The following is a 12,232-nucleotide window of genomic DNA, read 5'->3' on the forward strand; positions in this document are numbered from 1 at the left end:
TATTTAATTTAAACAACAGGATGGCGAGGAAGAAGCAGACACCCAAGCTACATTTCATATGTAAAATAAGACTTATGTGACTTTTGGATGCTATAGAAATAAAATTTCTGTACTGAGGGGCATAATTATCCACAAAAATCTTATATGAGGAACACAGATCAGTACAAAAACAGCTGTACCTTTTGGTTTTCTTGGAGGCATAATCTAACCACATAAGGTAAAATTGGATGCTGTTTGCTTTCTCTAAAAGCTGTGAGGATGTCTTTCTGTTCTAGAAAGTGCTTAGTGCAATTAAATGAAAATATACTGAATACATGAGTAAATTCATAAATAGAAATACAAATGAAATTTCTAAAGTAGGTCCTGGTGAGACCAAATTTTACAAATTATTAGAAGACAATGCACCTAGAAACTAAGACACTAGCTTGAAGACTTTTTTCATTTCTTTTCTTTTCTTTCTATGTTGTTCCTTTTTTTTTTTTTTTTTTCTTTTTTCTTTTTTTGGTTGTCATTGTTTTGAGACAGTGTCTCACCCTTGCGCCTAGGCTGGAGTGAAGTGGCTCGATCTCCGCTCATTGCAGTCTCCATCTCCCAGGCTTAAGCGATCCTCCCGCCTCAGCCTCAGGGAATAGATGGGACTGCGAGTGCACATCACCATGCCCGGCTATTAAATTTACCTTTGTATTTTTTGTAGAGACGAGGTTTCGCTATGGCTTCAAGACTTTAAAAGGCAACAATGACTCTTTTGAAATTGCCTGCATTATCAAATGCCTGAAGTCAACCACAATGAATGGTGACTATGGTTTCTCCATGACACTAGCAATCCTCTGAAATAAAGGAAGTTAGAATTCCAGAACACCTTTGGGTCTCTGACTCTTCCTCAGTGGCTTCCAGGAGTTTAGGTCAGCCTGCAGGCCCGACGGGCACCCCCGACACCCCTCCACACGGATTCTTTACATCTCCCTCCCTACCTTGTTTACGCTCTAAGGGGGAGGGAAATGAACAGTCAGTCAGGTGAGACCCAGCAGGGGGAGTGGTGAGCTGGTCCGAGGGCAGCCCGAATATGTCCCTGGGTGTGGGTGTGGGTATGGGTGTGGGGCAATTTGGGTGGGAGCAGCGTGGAGGCTCCCAGGACCAAGTCCTGCGCCTCTTTGGCGGGGTGTGTGCAGGAGGAGCGGGGATAAATAGGAGGCTCCCTCCTCCCGACGACATTCACGGAGCCGGCCGGCCGCCCGCCCTGGGTGTTTCCCTGCCCTGTAGCCAGGGTGCCAGCCTGGGAAGTAGTTTCGTTTCCTTCTGGCTCCGGGATTAGTTTCCAGGCACCCTCTCAGGCGCCCGAGGCCCGGGAAGGGGGCGAAGAAGGAGGGAGACTTGTCTAGGGACTGCCCGGCCCCGCAGAGCGGGTTTGATGGACCGGGCCGCCCCGGGCAGCGGCGCCAGCTCCCTGCCACTGCTCCTGGCCCTTGCCCTGGGTAAGTGGCCGTGCTGGGCACTGGAAACCATCAGGAAAGTCTGGGGCTGGAGTCGCGGGGAGGGTGAACCCTGAACCGAGCTGGCATCTGGACAAGAGGGCGCGCTCGGGCTGGCAGGCGCGGGTTGGAGAACTTTGAAGGCTGGGAGAGAGCGAGGTTAAAGATCTGGCAATTGGGCACCTGGGGCTGCACCTGTTGGAGGCAGTCCCTAGACGCGTGAGGAGGCCCGAGGGCGGAAGCGATTCCGAGGTCCTCGCTGCCAGTGCTGCAAGTAGGCCGCCAGCTGTTGCCTTGTGCACACAGCAGAGGGCCTGGCGGCGCCGGCGGGGTATTCACCGCGGTGAGGCGCTGTGCCCGCGAGTGAGGGCGGGGTGGGGGCGAGCAGGGAAACCCACTAAAGAAGCTCACGTGGGAGTATAGACCAAGAAGCATATCCTGCAGGAGGCAGAAGAACGGAAACTCTTTGACTGGAGGTGTGATCACCTGGCGTTAGGGAACAGTGCCAGCAGGAGGAGAAGTAGCAGGATGCCTAGAGCCCTCCAGAGGGTCTGTCCTGCCTCCTTAGGAGTCAGAACTCACAAAGCACAGCTAGAACTTCAGATGCCGCTGGAAGCAGGCCTCCCCTTCCCCTCCCCCGAGGAAAGGTAATGAGAAGGCTTCTAGGTAGGAAAAATCCCAACTCCTCAAAGTATGCTCTCTGCATCATGGTCATTTTGCGGGGCAGGGAAGGGAACTCAGTGACATTTTCTAATCTTAGCTGGGCTGTAGACATATCTGGGTTTGGAGCATTTATGTGGTAGGAGGAGAGTCTCCACAGCTGAAGTGTCACCATGATATCACTCCTACCCTCAAGCCTGGGAAGGGGACACCACAAATGAAAAAGAACGGGAATTCCTCTTATGGAGGAAAAAGAGAGGAAGCCTAAATGAAAACTTTCATTTGACTGTGTCCTTAGAGTAAGAGAGGTGGCTAAAAAGGTACAGTGAACTTGGTTGGAGGTGGATCAGACTTAGGACCAAGGTTAGAGAAAATAAACTTATTTAACAAACCCTGAAAGGGAAGGAGTCAGTAGCAATTTAGTGGTAGAGTGAATGTGTACATTCATGAAGAAGCGCAATGGGGCTGAAACTTAACCGCAGAAATCGTCCTGATGCTTTTGCCAGCATTGCTTGCATGTAGCTGACATTCTCTTCCTCCACCATGTCTAAACTGTACAACAATCAAAGTATTCCCTGAGAATCTGTCATAGTCAGCAAGGTGCTGAGGTATGTAGGAATGGAGGTGGGGAAAGGGCTCATGAGATTCCTAAAATAAAACATGATTCCTGCCCTAGAACTTACACTGAATTTGGAAATGCAAGCCCAGCAGTGTAACCTGTGGAAAAATTCATGAAATCAGAAAAGGGAGAGAGAGGTCAGCAGTGGGGCCTGAAATAGTGGGGAAAGGCTGAATGGAGGGCACCAATGCGTGCCTTGAGGCTTGGGTAGAGTTTGCAATAGTAGAGAGGAAAGAGGGAACAGAGACCAGACCATTAGTGAAGGGTTGGTGATGTGAATGAGCGTGCTTTACTGGAAAGAGCAGAATTTCTGAGAGGCAGACACATTATGAAGAACTGAAAAAGCCAGATTAGAATATTTGGAAAAGAATCAATAAGCTATTACACACACACACCATCACAGGGCTTGACTAGGGAGTGATATGATGCAAACAATGATTTAAAGGTGATAAATCTGGCAGTGAGGTGCAGTATAGGAAGGGGATGGTGCCTGGGGGCCAGAGGACCTGATTGTCTCATAGGTGTAATACGGGTATGAGCTAATTGGGGCCTAAATTAGGGTGATGTTTTAGCAGAAGTGTCATAGTAGAAACGACTATTTAAAGTCGATGGACATTCTTTCCCCTTTACTATCACACAATATTTTCTTCTCAAAACTTGTCAAAAGACAGAAATGAAAAACAAAAAGCAAAACTCTAATTTAGTGCTATTGTACGCTCAGGGTAACCTAAATGTACAACCCTCCTGTTAAATGATTGGCTTGGGAAATTGAATTTGGTCTCTAGATCCCCTTAAAGCTCTACTTCTTGCAGAATGCCAAAGGATGTAATTTGTTGGCATCACTGTTTCCATTAAGTGGTCCTATTTCTGTCACACATACTTTACTTTGAAGTCTCTTTCCTAAATTATGTCACGTGTTGTTCCATTGACTTTTTGAAAACAATGTGAGCAATAAGATGCATGAGGCACTGGTGTGTATGTGTGTGTGTATGTGTGTGTGAGAGAGAGATGGTGGAAATGCGATGAGAGTGGGCATTGAGCAGACATGAGTACTGGTTCCAGTTCTGCCATTTCATGACTCTAAGATGTCTGTAAGTTACAACTTTCTGGGCATTGTTTTTCTCATTTGTAAAATGAAGAGGTTTCATTAGATGGTGTTGCCCTTTCCATGTTACATTCTTTTCAAAAAGTAAACAAAACAACATGTGATGTAAATTAGAAATGGCTTATGTTTATTATAAATGTAGATGCTCCTTAAATACATCTGGCATTTAGTAGATGGATCTTTACAGGATAACTTCCATTCTAACATATGCAAATTGTGTACTACTTTCTTTGGGAAATTTTATAAAGACAGAAGTGGGTTTGGAGATATAAAAAGAAGGTATACCATAAGCAGATTATATGGTACAAATACATTTAATATAAATATAAATTATATGTTTATGTGTTATTGATATTCTTTATATGCATTAATTTGGTTTTATTTTCTAAAACCATTTAAAGGTGTTTTCTAAGTCAGTAGAAATCCTGAGCCATTTAATCTTACTTTCTCAAAAAATGAGATTTTCCAAAAGGGGCTCATATTTCTCTACTGTATTTTCTTTCTCTTTCTTTCTTTCTTTCTTTCTTTCTTTCTTTCTTTCTTTCTTTCTTTCTTTCTTTCTTTCTTTCTTTTTCTTTCTTTCTTTCTTTTTTATTCTTTTAGTTTTTTGAGACAGAGTCTCACTCTTTTGCTCAGGTTCGGGTACAGTGGCATGATCTCTCAGCTCACTGCAACCTCTGCCTCCAGGGCTCAAGTGGCCCCCCTGTCTCAGTCTCTCCAGTAGCTGGGACAACAGGCACTCGCCACCACACCCGGCTAATTTTTGTATTTTTTTGAAGAGATGGGATTTTGCCATGTTGGCCAGGCTGGTCTTAAACTCCTGGTCTCAAGAGATCTTAGCAGATAAATATTTGTTGCTGAATTAGGTAGGGAGAGATAGGACATTCAAGTACAGAATGTCCTATCTAAGGAGACATAGGACACTCAAGTGCAGAGATGTCACATTGCGTATAACAGGAAAAACCAATACTGGAAACCAGTTCTTTTGACTTATTTAAAAAGCATGTAAGCTCATCCTAGCTGTCTCCTACACCTTTGCTTCCCCAACTGCCTACCCACACATCTGTGCCATCCCTGGCTCTGGCTATTCTCTGGCAGATTCTTGGACTCCTGGCTCTTCCTTGCTTCCAGGAAACCCTGCTTCTCCTAGCCCAGGGCCAGGCTAGCCTGGCTGATAATGTTCAGTTGGTATTGGTCAGACCAGGTGCTTTATTTTGGACTGTGTCTGGCCTGTGTCAGTCTGGATATCCTAGTCTGATTCTATCCTTGAACATGTGGGTGACTCCTGTTATTTTTTAGTCTGCTTAGAGCACCAACACCTAGGGGATGCTCCTTTGGGCAGATGGAGAAGGGGTGACATTGCTTCATAGTCTCCCTGATAGAACCCACATGGTAATTACTGAAAATTGGTAAAAAGAGCATATCTTGAGGCAGGGTCATGTAGTGGTCAAGCCTGTAGACTTTCAACCCTGGGGCATGGCCCCCTGGTGCTGTGACTTGCTGGCTCTGAAACTTCGGGCAAGTCTCTTGAACCTACTTGGACCAGTTTCCTCACCTGTAAAACGTAATAGTAATAGGACCAATGCAATTATGTGAATTAAATGCATTACTATGTAAAGCACTTAAAATGTGCCCAAAACATAGAATAAGCATGAGTTATTATAATAGACAGTAGGAAAGCACAGGACAAATCATTAATTGTTATCAATACCTCTTAAAATTTTTTGACATTTTGATTCTGGATACTTCCTGAATGTCATCTGGTTCTACTAATTAATGGGAAGACTTTTTGTTGCCTTCATTTCTCAAATTCCTGCTCCCACTAGTTATGAAATAGGTAATAGATAAAAATCCTCAAAAACAGTTTTATTTTGACTGGTTTCATTAAAAAGGAACAAATGTAAAAAATAAAGCTGCAAAAGTAAAATGCATATCTACTCTTGAAAAAATAAATGCCTCTACAGATTCTTCTTTCCCTGCCAATTTTGATCCTAATTTTATGCAATGAAGAGCTTTACCGCACTTGCCTAGCATTGATATCAGACAAAAAAGTTAGACTGCACTAGCAGAGTAAAATAAAATATTTAGAAGGTAATTTTAATATTTTAGGAAATCTCATCAAAATCGGGTTGTCAGATTTATTTGAATTATATAAGGAATTGCCTTAATTAAAAAGAAATAAAACTGTCATTTTAGAAGAATGGATGATGATGCAATGCCAAAAGTTGTTTCCATATGTAAGAAAAATACATTAATTTAGGAAAGTTTGGACAAAATAATTTCTTCAGATGCTTAAGAACAGATAGCCGTGAATAAGTGTTGTTATTCTATAATGGTTGCCTTGTAACATTGAGAACGTTGCTTAAACTCCTTTTGTGTAATTCTCTCACCTATAGAATTTTAATAAAGGTAACTATCATTTAGAGACACAGAATTATTTTGAGGATAAAATGAGAAAATGCAGGAAAAGATTTTAGAAGAATAATTGGCAGGCAATATTCAATGTATTATTACTATTTTACCTTTGTGAATATTCAGATAACTTTTCAATTATTTCATGGGTGTTTGTCTAAAAAGAACTAGAATCGGTGTTTATTAAGCCAATTGGAGTGTTAGAGTTTGTACTTTGATCAAAGGAAACTGCCATAATAGTCAGCAGTGGAGGCAGGCAAAGGAAAATAGGGCAGGAATTTGCCCACCATGGCCACGCTTTCAAAAGTGCTTTGAATTGTTTCCTTAGAATGTAAGCTCCATGACAGCAGGGGTTGTTTACAGTTAGAGCCCAGTCACTATGTATATAGTAGGTGCTCAATAAATACTGGTTGAATGAATGAATCGCAGTGGGGATAGTCCAGGAAGTTCTTCTAGGTCAGTGGCTTCTCAGAGCATTATCACAAAGATGTTGATGTGAACTCTTCTGTTTCCTCACATACACAGTCACATCCACTCCCTCTCTCCCTGACACACACTTTCCTAGTTTTGATAATCAAAATGTAAGAAACTCGCTTTCTCCCAGCACTCTTTGTATCCTATCTTTAATGTCTTCAGATTTGCTAACGATGACTTACTTTTGATACACAGCTCCTTGCTGAGATGGCAGCTGACTGTGGTTTTGCCAAATAGGCTGACCTGGTATGCGTTTTGTTCATGAAAGGTGGTTACTGACTATCGCCATTAGCAAAACATTAACCTAACTAAATGTATAACTCTTTTGCTCATGGCACAGTACTTGGCAGGTTGATGAAAAGTACTATCATTATTTCTAAACATGTGATACTGAGGAAGACAGACCTAAAAGTTTTTACTATTTTAATTTTACTATTTTAAAGTATGTCTAATATTGTTTACAGTGTGTCTAAACTGTATTAAACATTAATGAGAAAAGCCTAAATGTAAGCTATTGTCTTTCTAGAAAGACTTACATAGGATAGAAATGTTCATTCCAAATGAAACATTGTATAATAGTTCAATCCTTAAGGAAGTTTAAATTACATAGTACGGATTAAATATGATCACAGAAAAGGAGAATTTATTACGGGCTGCAGAAATTAGGGGGAAATTCACTAATAGTGACAATCCTTTCTTGGTAGTGGTGAAGGAAAAAATGGGAGAAAAATTAAAAGGTGGACAAATTAACAAATTAATAGTTATCAGTTTTTATGTGTGTAGCAGTAAGTAGACCCAAATATCTCAAACCAAAAGTTAACTTTGTGCAGTTTTGAAGGAAATAATGTCTGGTTAAGAAAACACGATTTCCAAAATGAGGGCATTAGTCAGAATCCTGAATTCTTGATACAGTTTTATCTCTGTAGGATATCCTGGGAACTGGAGGCAGGGGATTTTATAATTTAGACAAATTCATGCTTTTTGTTACAAGTTAGACTTAAAATATTACGTGGTCTCTTATCTGGGGAATTTGTTAAAATACTCTGGAAATATTTAGACTTCCTTTTACCTTATTCCCTACAGCTTGAGGACAAGCTGGCCCCACCTTTTGTGTAAGGTCCAGATGAGTGGTTTACTGGTTTGCTGGTTTGTTTCATGTTTCTTTTTCCGTGTTCCCTAATTATGTATTGCCAGGCTTTCTTAGGTTGGAGATGGCTCATAATCAGGAGGTCCTCCAGGTTCATCTTAGGGTAACAACAGCACCTGGGAAAAAAAGACTTTATAAATGTGGGAACTAACACTGTGAAAGAATAAGTAGCTTCCCTAAAACATAGCATATGCTTAGAACTCAAATTCTGATCTTCATGACTCCGCATGTGCTTTCAACCCTACCATGTCCTGCTTTTATGCTTATTGATCTTAGGCTGTGCCAGACCCCAGCTGGTACTGGATCTGCAAAGAATTATACAAAAGTTGGTCAAGAATGCTCTCAAGTCAAATTTAAGAGGGAAGCAATTTGATTAAAATTCTTATGTTTTATATTGCTGAAGATGGCTAGCCTTTCCAGGCATATTTATATCTTAAAAAAAGAAATCTTAGTATTTCAACGGTATATCTAATTGTTATAATTTAAAGAAACAATGAAATACTTTTTTAGATGGTTGGAGGGAGATGCAATATTTAATCTTAATTCACATCAATTAAACAAGGTCAAATAACCATGAAATACTTTCATTTATTCTCTACATTTTCTTTCCTGAGGATATGTAGTATATTACTTACCTGACTCATAGACTAGAGGTATTAATTACAAAATGGGTATGGGAAGTTTAACAGTATTCGTATTCAGTTGCCTTGTTTTAAAGTGATGAGCTAGTTGCATAACAGGATGAATTACTAATATAACATTTTCCTCTTTGCAAGACTGTGGATTTATTCACTTGTTTAACTATTTAGTTTTGAAGAGTTACATAAGGAGTGCCTGACCCATAGTAGGACCTCAAAACGTATTAATTAAATGAATGAATGAATGTAAGTGGCTATTGGTAGAAGATGCCCAGTCAGTAAAATGACAACAGGTTAAGTAAAAAAAAAATTGTATTTCTTGTTGGCAAAACACTGACCCCAGATTCAGAGATGTGGTAGAAGGACAGGTTTATCTACCCCTTGTTATATGGGACTTGCTGCTAGCAGTGCTAGAGATTCTTTCACAAAAGGACTTTTCTTTTTCATGTAGCATTTCTTCTAGTTCTTATGTTTTGTATTGAGGATTCAGACTGCTACATGTTTGGTTCAGGGCAGATTTTACTGGTCAAAATGTAAACTTTAAAAATAAGTGTCTAAGTTGGGGAGGGAAGGGCAATGGACTCAGGACACTCTCCAGTGGTTTATTTAAAAATACCCTTGAATTCTGTAAGATGTCAGATGATATTTCTCTCTTGTGTGATTACAATTGTTTTTAACAGAAATGGTTTTCATGAATGGTGAATAATCAAGTTGTTGTATTCATGGGTTTATGTTTAACTTTAAACAGAAAAACAAACTTTTGGTGGCTCCTATAGAAATGGAAATAGCTTTGCTTTGGAGGCTGACTGCAGCCTGAGTTGTTAGTGTTGAGAATCTCTAACTTATTTAGTATTATATACAAAGATTTCATAACAATCAAGTGTCTGAATTTTTTAGTAGTTAAATTTAGGCACATTACACACGGATCTTTGTTCTCTACTCTTTGGAGTGAGCTGCAAAGTCCAGGCCATCCTAGAATAGGTGAGAACCACTTCCCTCTGTCTTCTAGTGCAGAAAGCCTGTAGCACCACCAGAAAATTGTCATCAGAGCTGAATTAAGCACTTTCAGGACACTTACACTTGACTTGTTCACGATCACTTTCCTACTGAAATGCCATCTGGGTTTCTGACACTCAACTGGTCTCATCTCTTAGGGTGACAGACACAGGATGTAACTACATATTCAGGTATCTCCTTGACCTTCTCTATAGAGTATCAATGTAGTTACTTACATTTTGGGGAAGTTTATAATTGCAAAAGCATTTTGCTACCCATTATCTCATTTGATCTTCACAATAAAAATAATAGCAGAACAGTTGTGTATTATGTGAGAGGCACTGTTCTAAGAGCATAATAATTCATTTCATCCACATAACATTTATCTAACACAGGAGCTAGGTTGATATCATTATTATTCCCATTTATAGAGTAGGATATGAAACACAAAGGGATTAAGCAACTTGCCCAAGGTTCTGGCTCTAGGAGAACTATGTATGTGAGGTGATAGTTTTTTCTTAGTCCTGATAAATTTACCACAGTGATATGAGATGATAACATTAGAGGAAGCTGAAAGTGGGTAAAGGGTGTGTGAGAATTCCCTGCACTTTTCAACTTTTCTGTAAGTATAAAATTGTTCCAAAATAAAAAGTTTATTCCAAAAAAAAGATACTGCAGGAAATTCCAATTACTAGCCAGTTTTTAGCTATTCACCTGCTTAGAAAATAGGACTTGACACATCAAAAAATCTAGAAAGATCTCAAGTTAACACCCTAACATTACAACTAAAAAAACTAGAGAACCAAGAGCAAACAAACCCCAAAGCTAGCAGAAGACAAAAAATACTCAAGATCAGAGCTGAGCTGAAGGAGATAGAGACATGCAAAACCCTTCAAGAAATCAATACATCCAGAAACTGTTTTTTGAAAAAATTAATAAAATAGCTAGCTAGACTAATAAAGAAGAAAAGAGAGAAGAATCAAATAAACACAATCAGAAATGATAAGGGGGATATCATCACTGACCTACAGAAATACACACAAACATCGGAGAATACTATAAACACCTCTATGAACATAAACTAGAAAATCTAAGATAAATGGATAAATTCCTGGAAACATACACCTTCCCAAGACTAACTCAGGAAGAAATTGAATCCCTGAACAGACCAATAATGAATTCTGAAACTGAAGCAGTAATAAATAGCCTACCAACCAAAAAAAGCCCAGGACCTGACAGATTCATGGCTGAATTCTACCAGAGGTACAAAGACGACTTGGTACCATTTCAACTGAAACTATTCCAAAAAATTAAAAAGGAGGGATTACTTCCTAACTCATTCTATGAAGCCAGTATCATCCTGATACCAAAATGTGGCAGAGATACAAAAACAAAAAAAGAAAACTTCAGGCCAATATCTTTGATGAACATCTATGCAAAAATCAACAAAAAACTGGCAAACCAAATCCAGCAGCACATCAAAGAGCTTATCCACGACAACCAAGTTGCCTTCAACTCTGGGTTGCAAGGTTGGTTCAACATGTGCAAATCAATAAACGTGATTCATCATATAAACAGAACTAAAGACAAAAATCACATGCTTATCTCAATAGATGCAGAAAAGGCCTTTGATAAAATTCAACATCCCTTCATGTTAAAAACTCAATAAACTACATATTGAAAGAACATACGTCAAAATAGTAAGAGCCATATATGACAAACCCACAGCCAGTATCATATTGAATGGGCAAAAGCTGCAAGCGTTCCCCTCAGAAAGCAGCACAAGATAAGGATGCCATCTCTCACCACTCCTACTCAACATAGTATTGGATATTCTGGCCAGAGAAAGAAATAAAGCATATGCAAGTAGGAAGAGAGAAAGTTGAATTATCTTTGTTTGCAGATGACAAGATCCTATATGTAGAAAACCCCATCATCTCAGACCAAAAGCTTATTAAGCTGATAAGCAAATTCAGCAGGCTCAGGTTACAAAATCAATGTGCAAAAATTCCTAGCATTCTTTTTTTTTTTTTTTTTCTGAGAGGGAATCTCACTGTGTCAACCAGGCTGGAGTGCAGTCGCACTATCTCGGCTCACTACAACCTCTACCTCCCAGGTTCAAGCAATTCTCCTGCCTCAGCCTCCAGAGTAGCTGGGATTGTAGGTGCCCACCACCATACCCAGCTAATTTTTGTATTTTAGTAGAGACAGGTTTTCATCATGTTGGCCAGGCTGGTCTTGAACTCCTGACCTCAAGTGATCCATGTGCCTTGGCCTCCCAAAGTGCAGGGATTACAGGAGTGAGCCACCACGCCAGCCTAATCCCTAGCATTCATCATATACACCAACAAGAGTGAAGCCAAGAGCCAAATCAGGAATGAACTCCCATTCACAATTGCTACACAAAGAATAAAATACCTGGAAATATAACTAACAAGGGAAGTGAAGGACCTCTTTAGGTGGAACTGCAAATCACTGCTCAAAGAAGTCAGAGAGGACACAAATGGGAAAAAATTGCATGCTCATGGACAGGAGGAATCAGTATCATGACAATGGTCATACTGCCCAATGTAATTTATAGATTAAATGCTATTCCCATTAAACTACCATTGACATTCTTCACAGAATTAGAAAAAACTATTTTAAAATTCATATGGTACCAAAAAAAAAAAAAAAAAAAAAAAAGAGAGAGAGAGAGAGAGAGCCAAATAG

General features: G+C 39.9%; 1 protein-coding gene across 2 annotated transcripts in view; it reads left to right on the forward strand.

The window, feature by feature from the left end:
* The first annotated feature begins 1,048 nt into the window (after positions 1-1,048).
* Positions 1,049-12,232, forward strand: part of BTC (betacellulin) — a 50,402-nt gene continuing 39,218 nt past the window's right edge. The window contains exon 1 of one of the 2 annotated variants that reach the window (XM_001101880.5): positions 1,049-1,472. In XM_001101880.5, the coding sequence (XP_001101880.3) occupies positions 1,409-1,472 (64 nt within the window). In that variant the 5' untranslated portion in view covers positions 1,049-1,408. The remainder of the gene's footprint in view (positions 1,473-12,232) is intronic. The other variant, XM_078003479.1, reaches the window with a different exon arrangement.

Source organism: Macaca mulatta, chromosome 5, assembly GCF_049350105.2.
Source record: "Macaca mulatta isolate MMU2019108-1 chromosome 5, T2T-MMU8v2.0, whole genome shotgun sequence".
NCBI lineage: Eukaryota > Metazoa > Chordata > Mammalia > Primates > Cercopithecidae > Macaca > Macaca mulatta.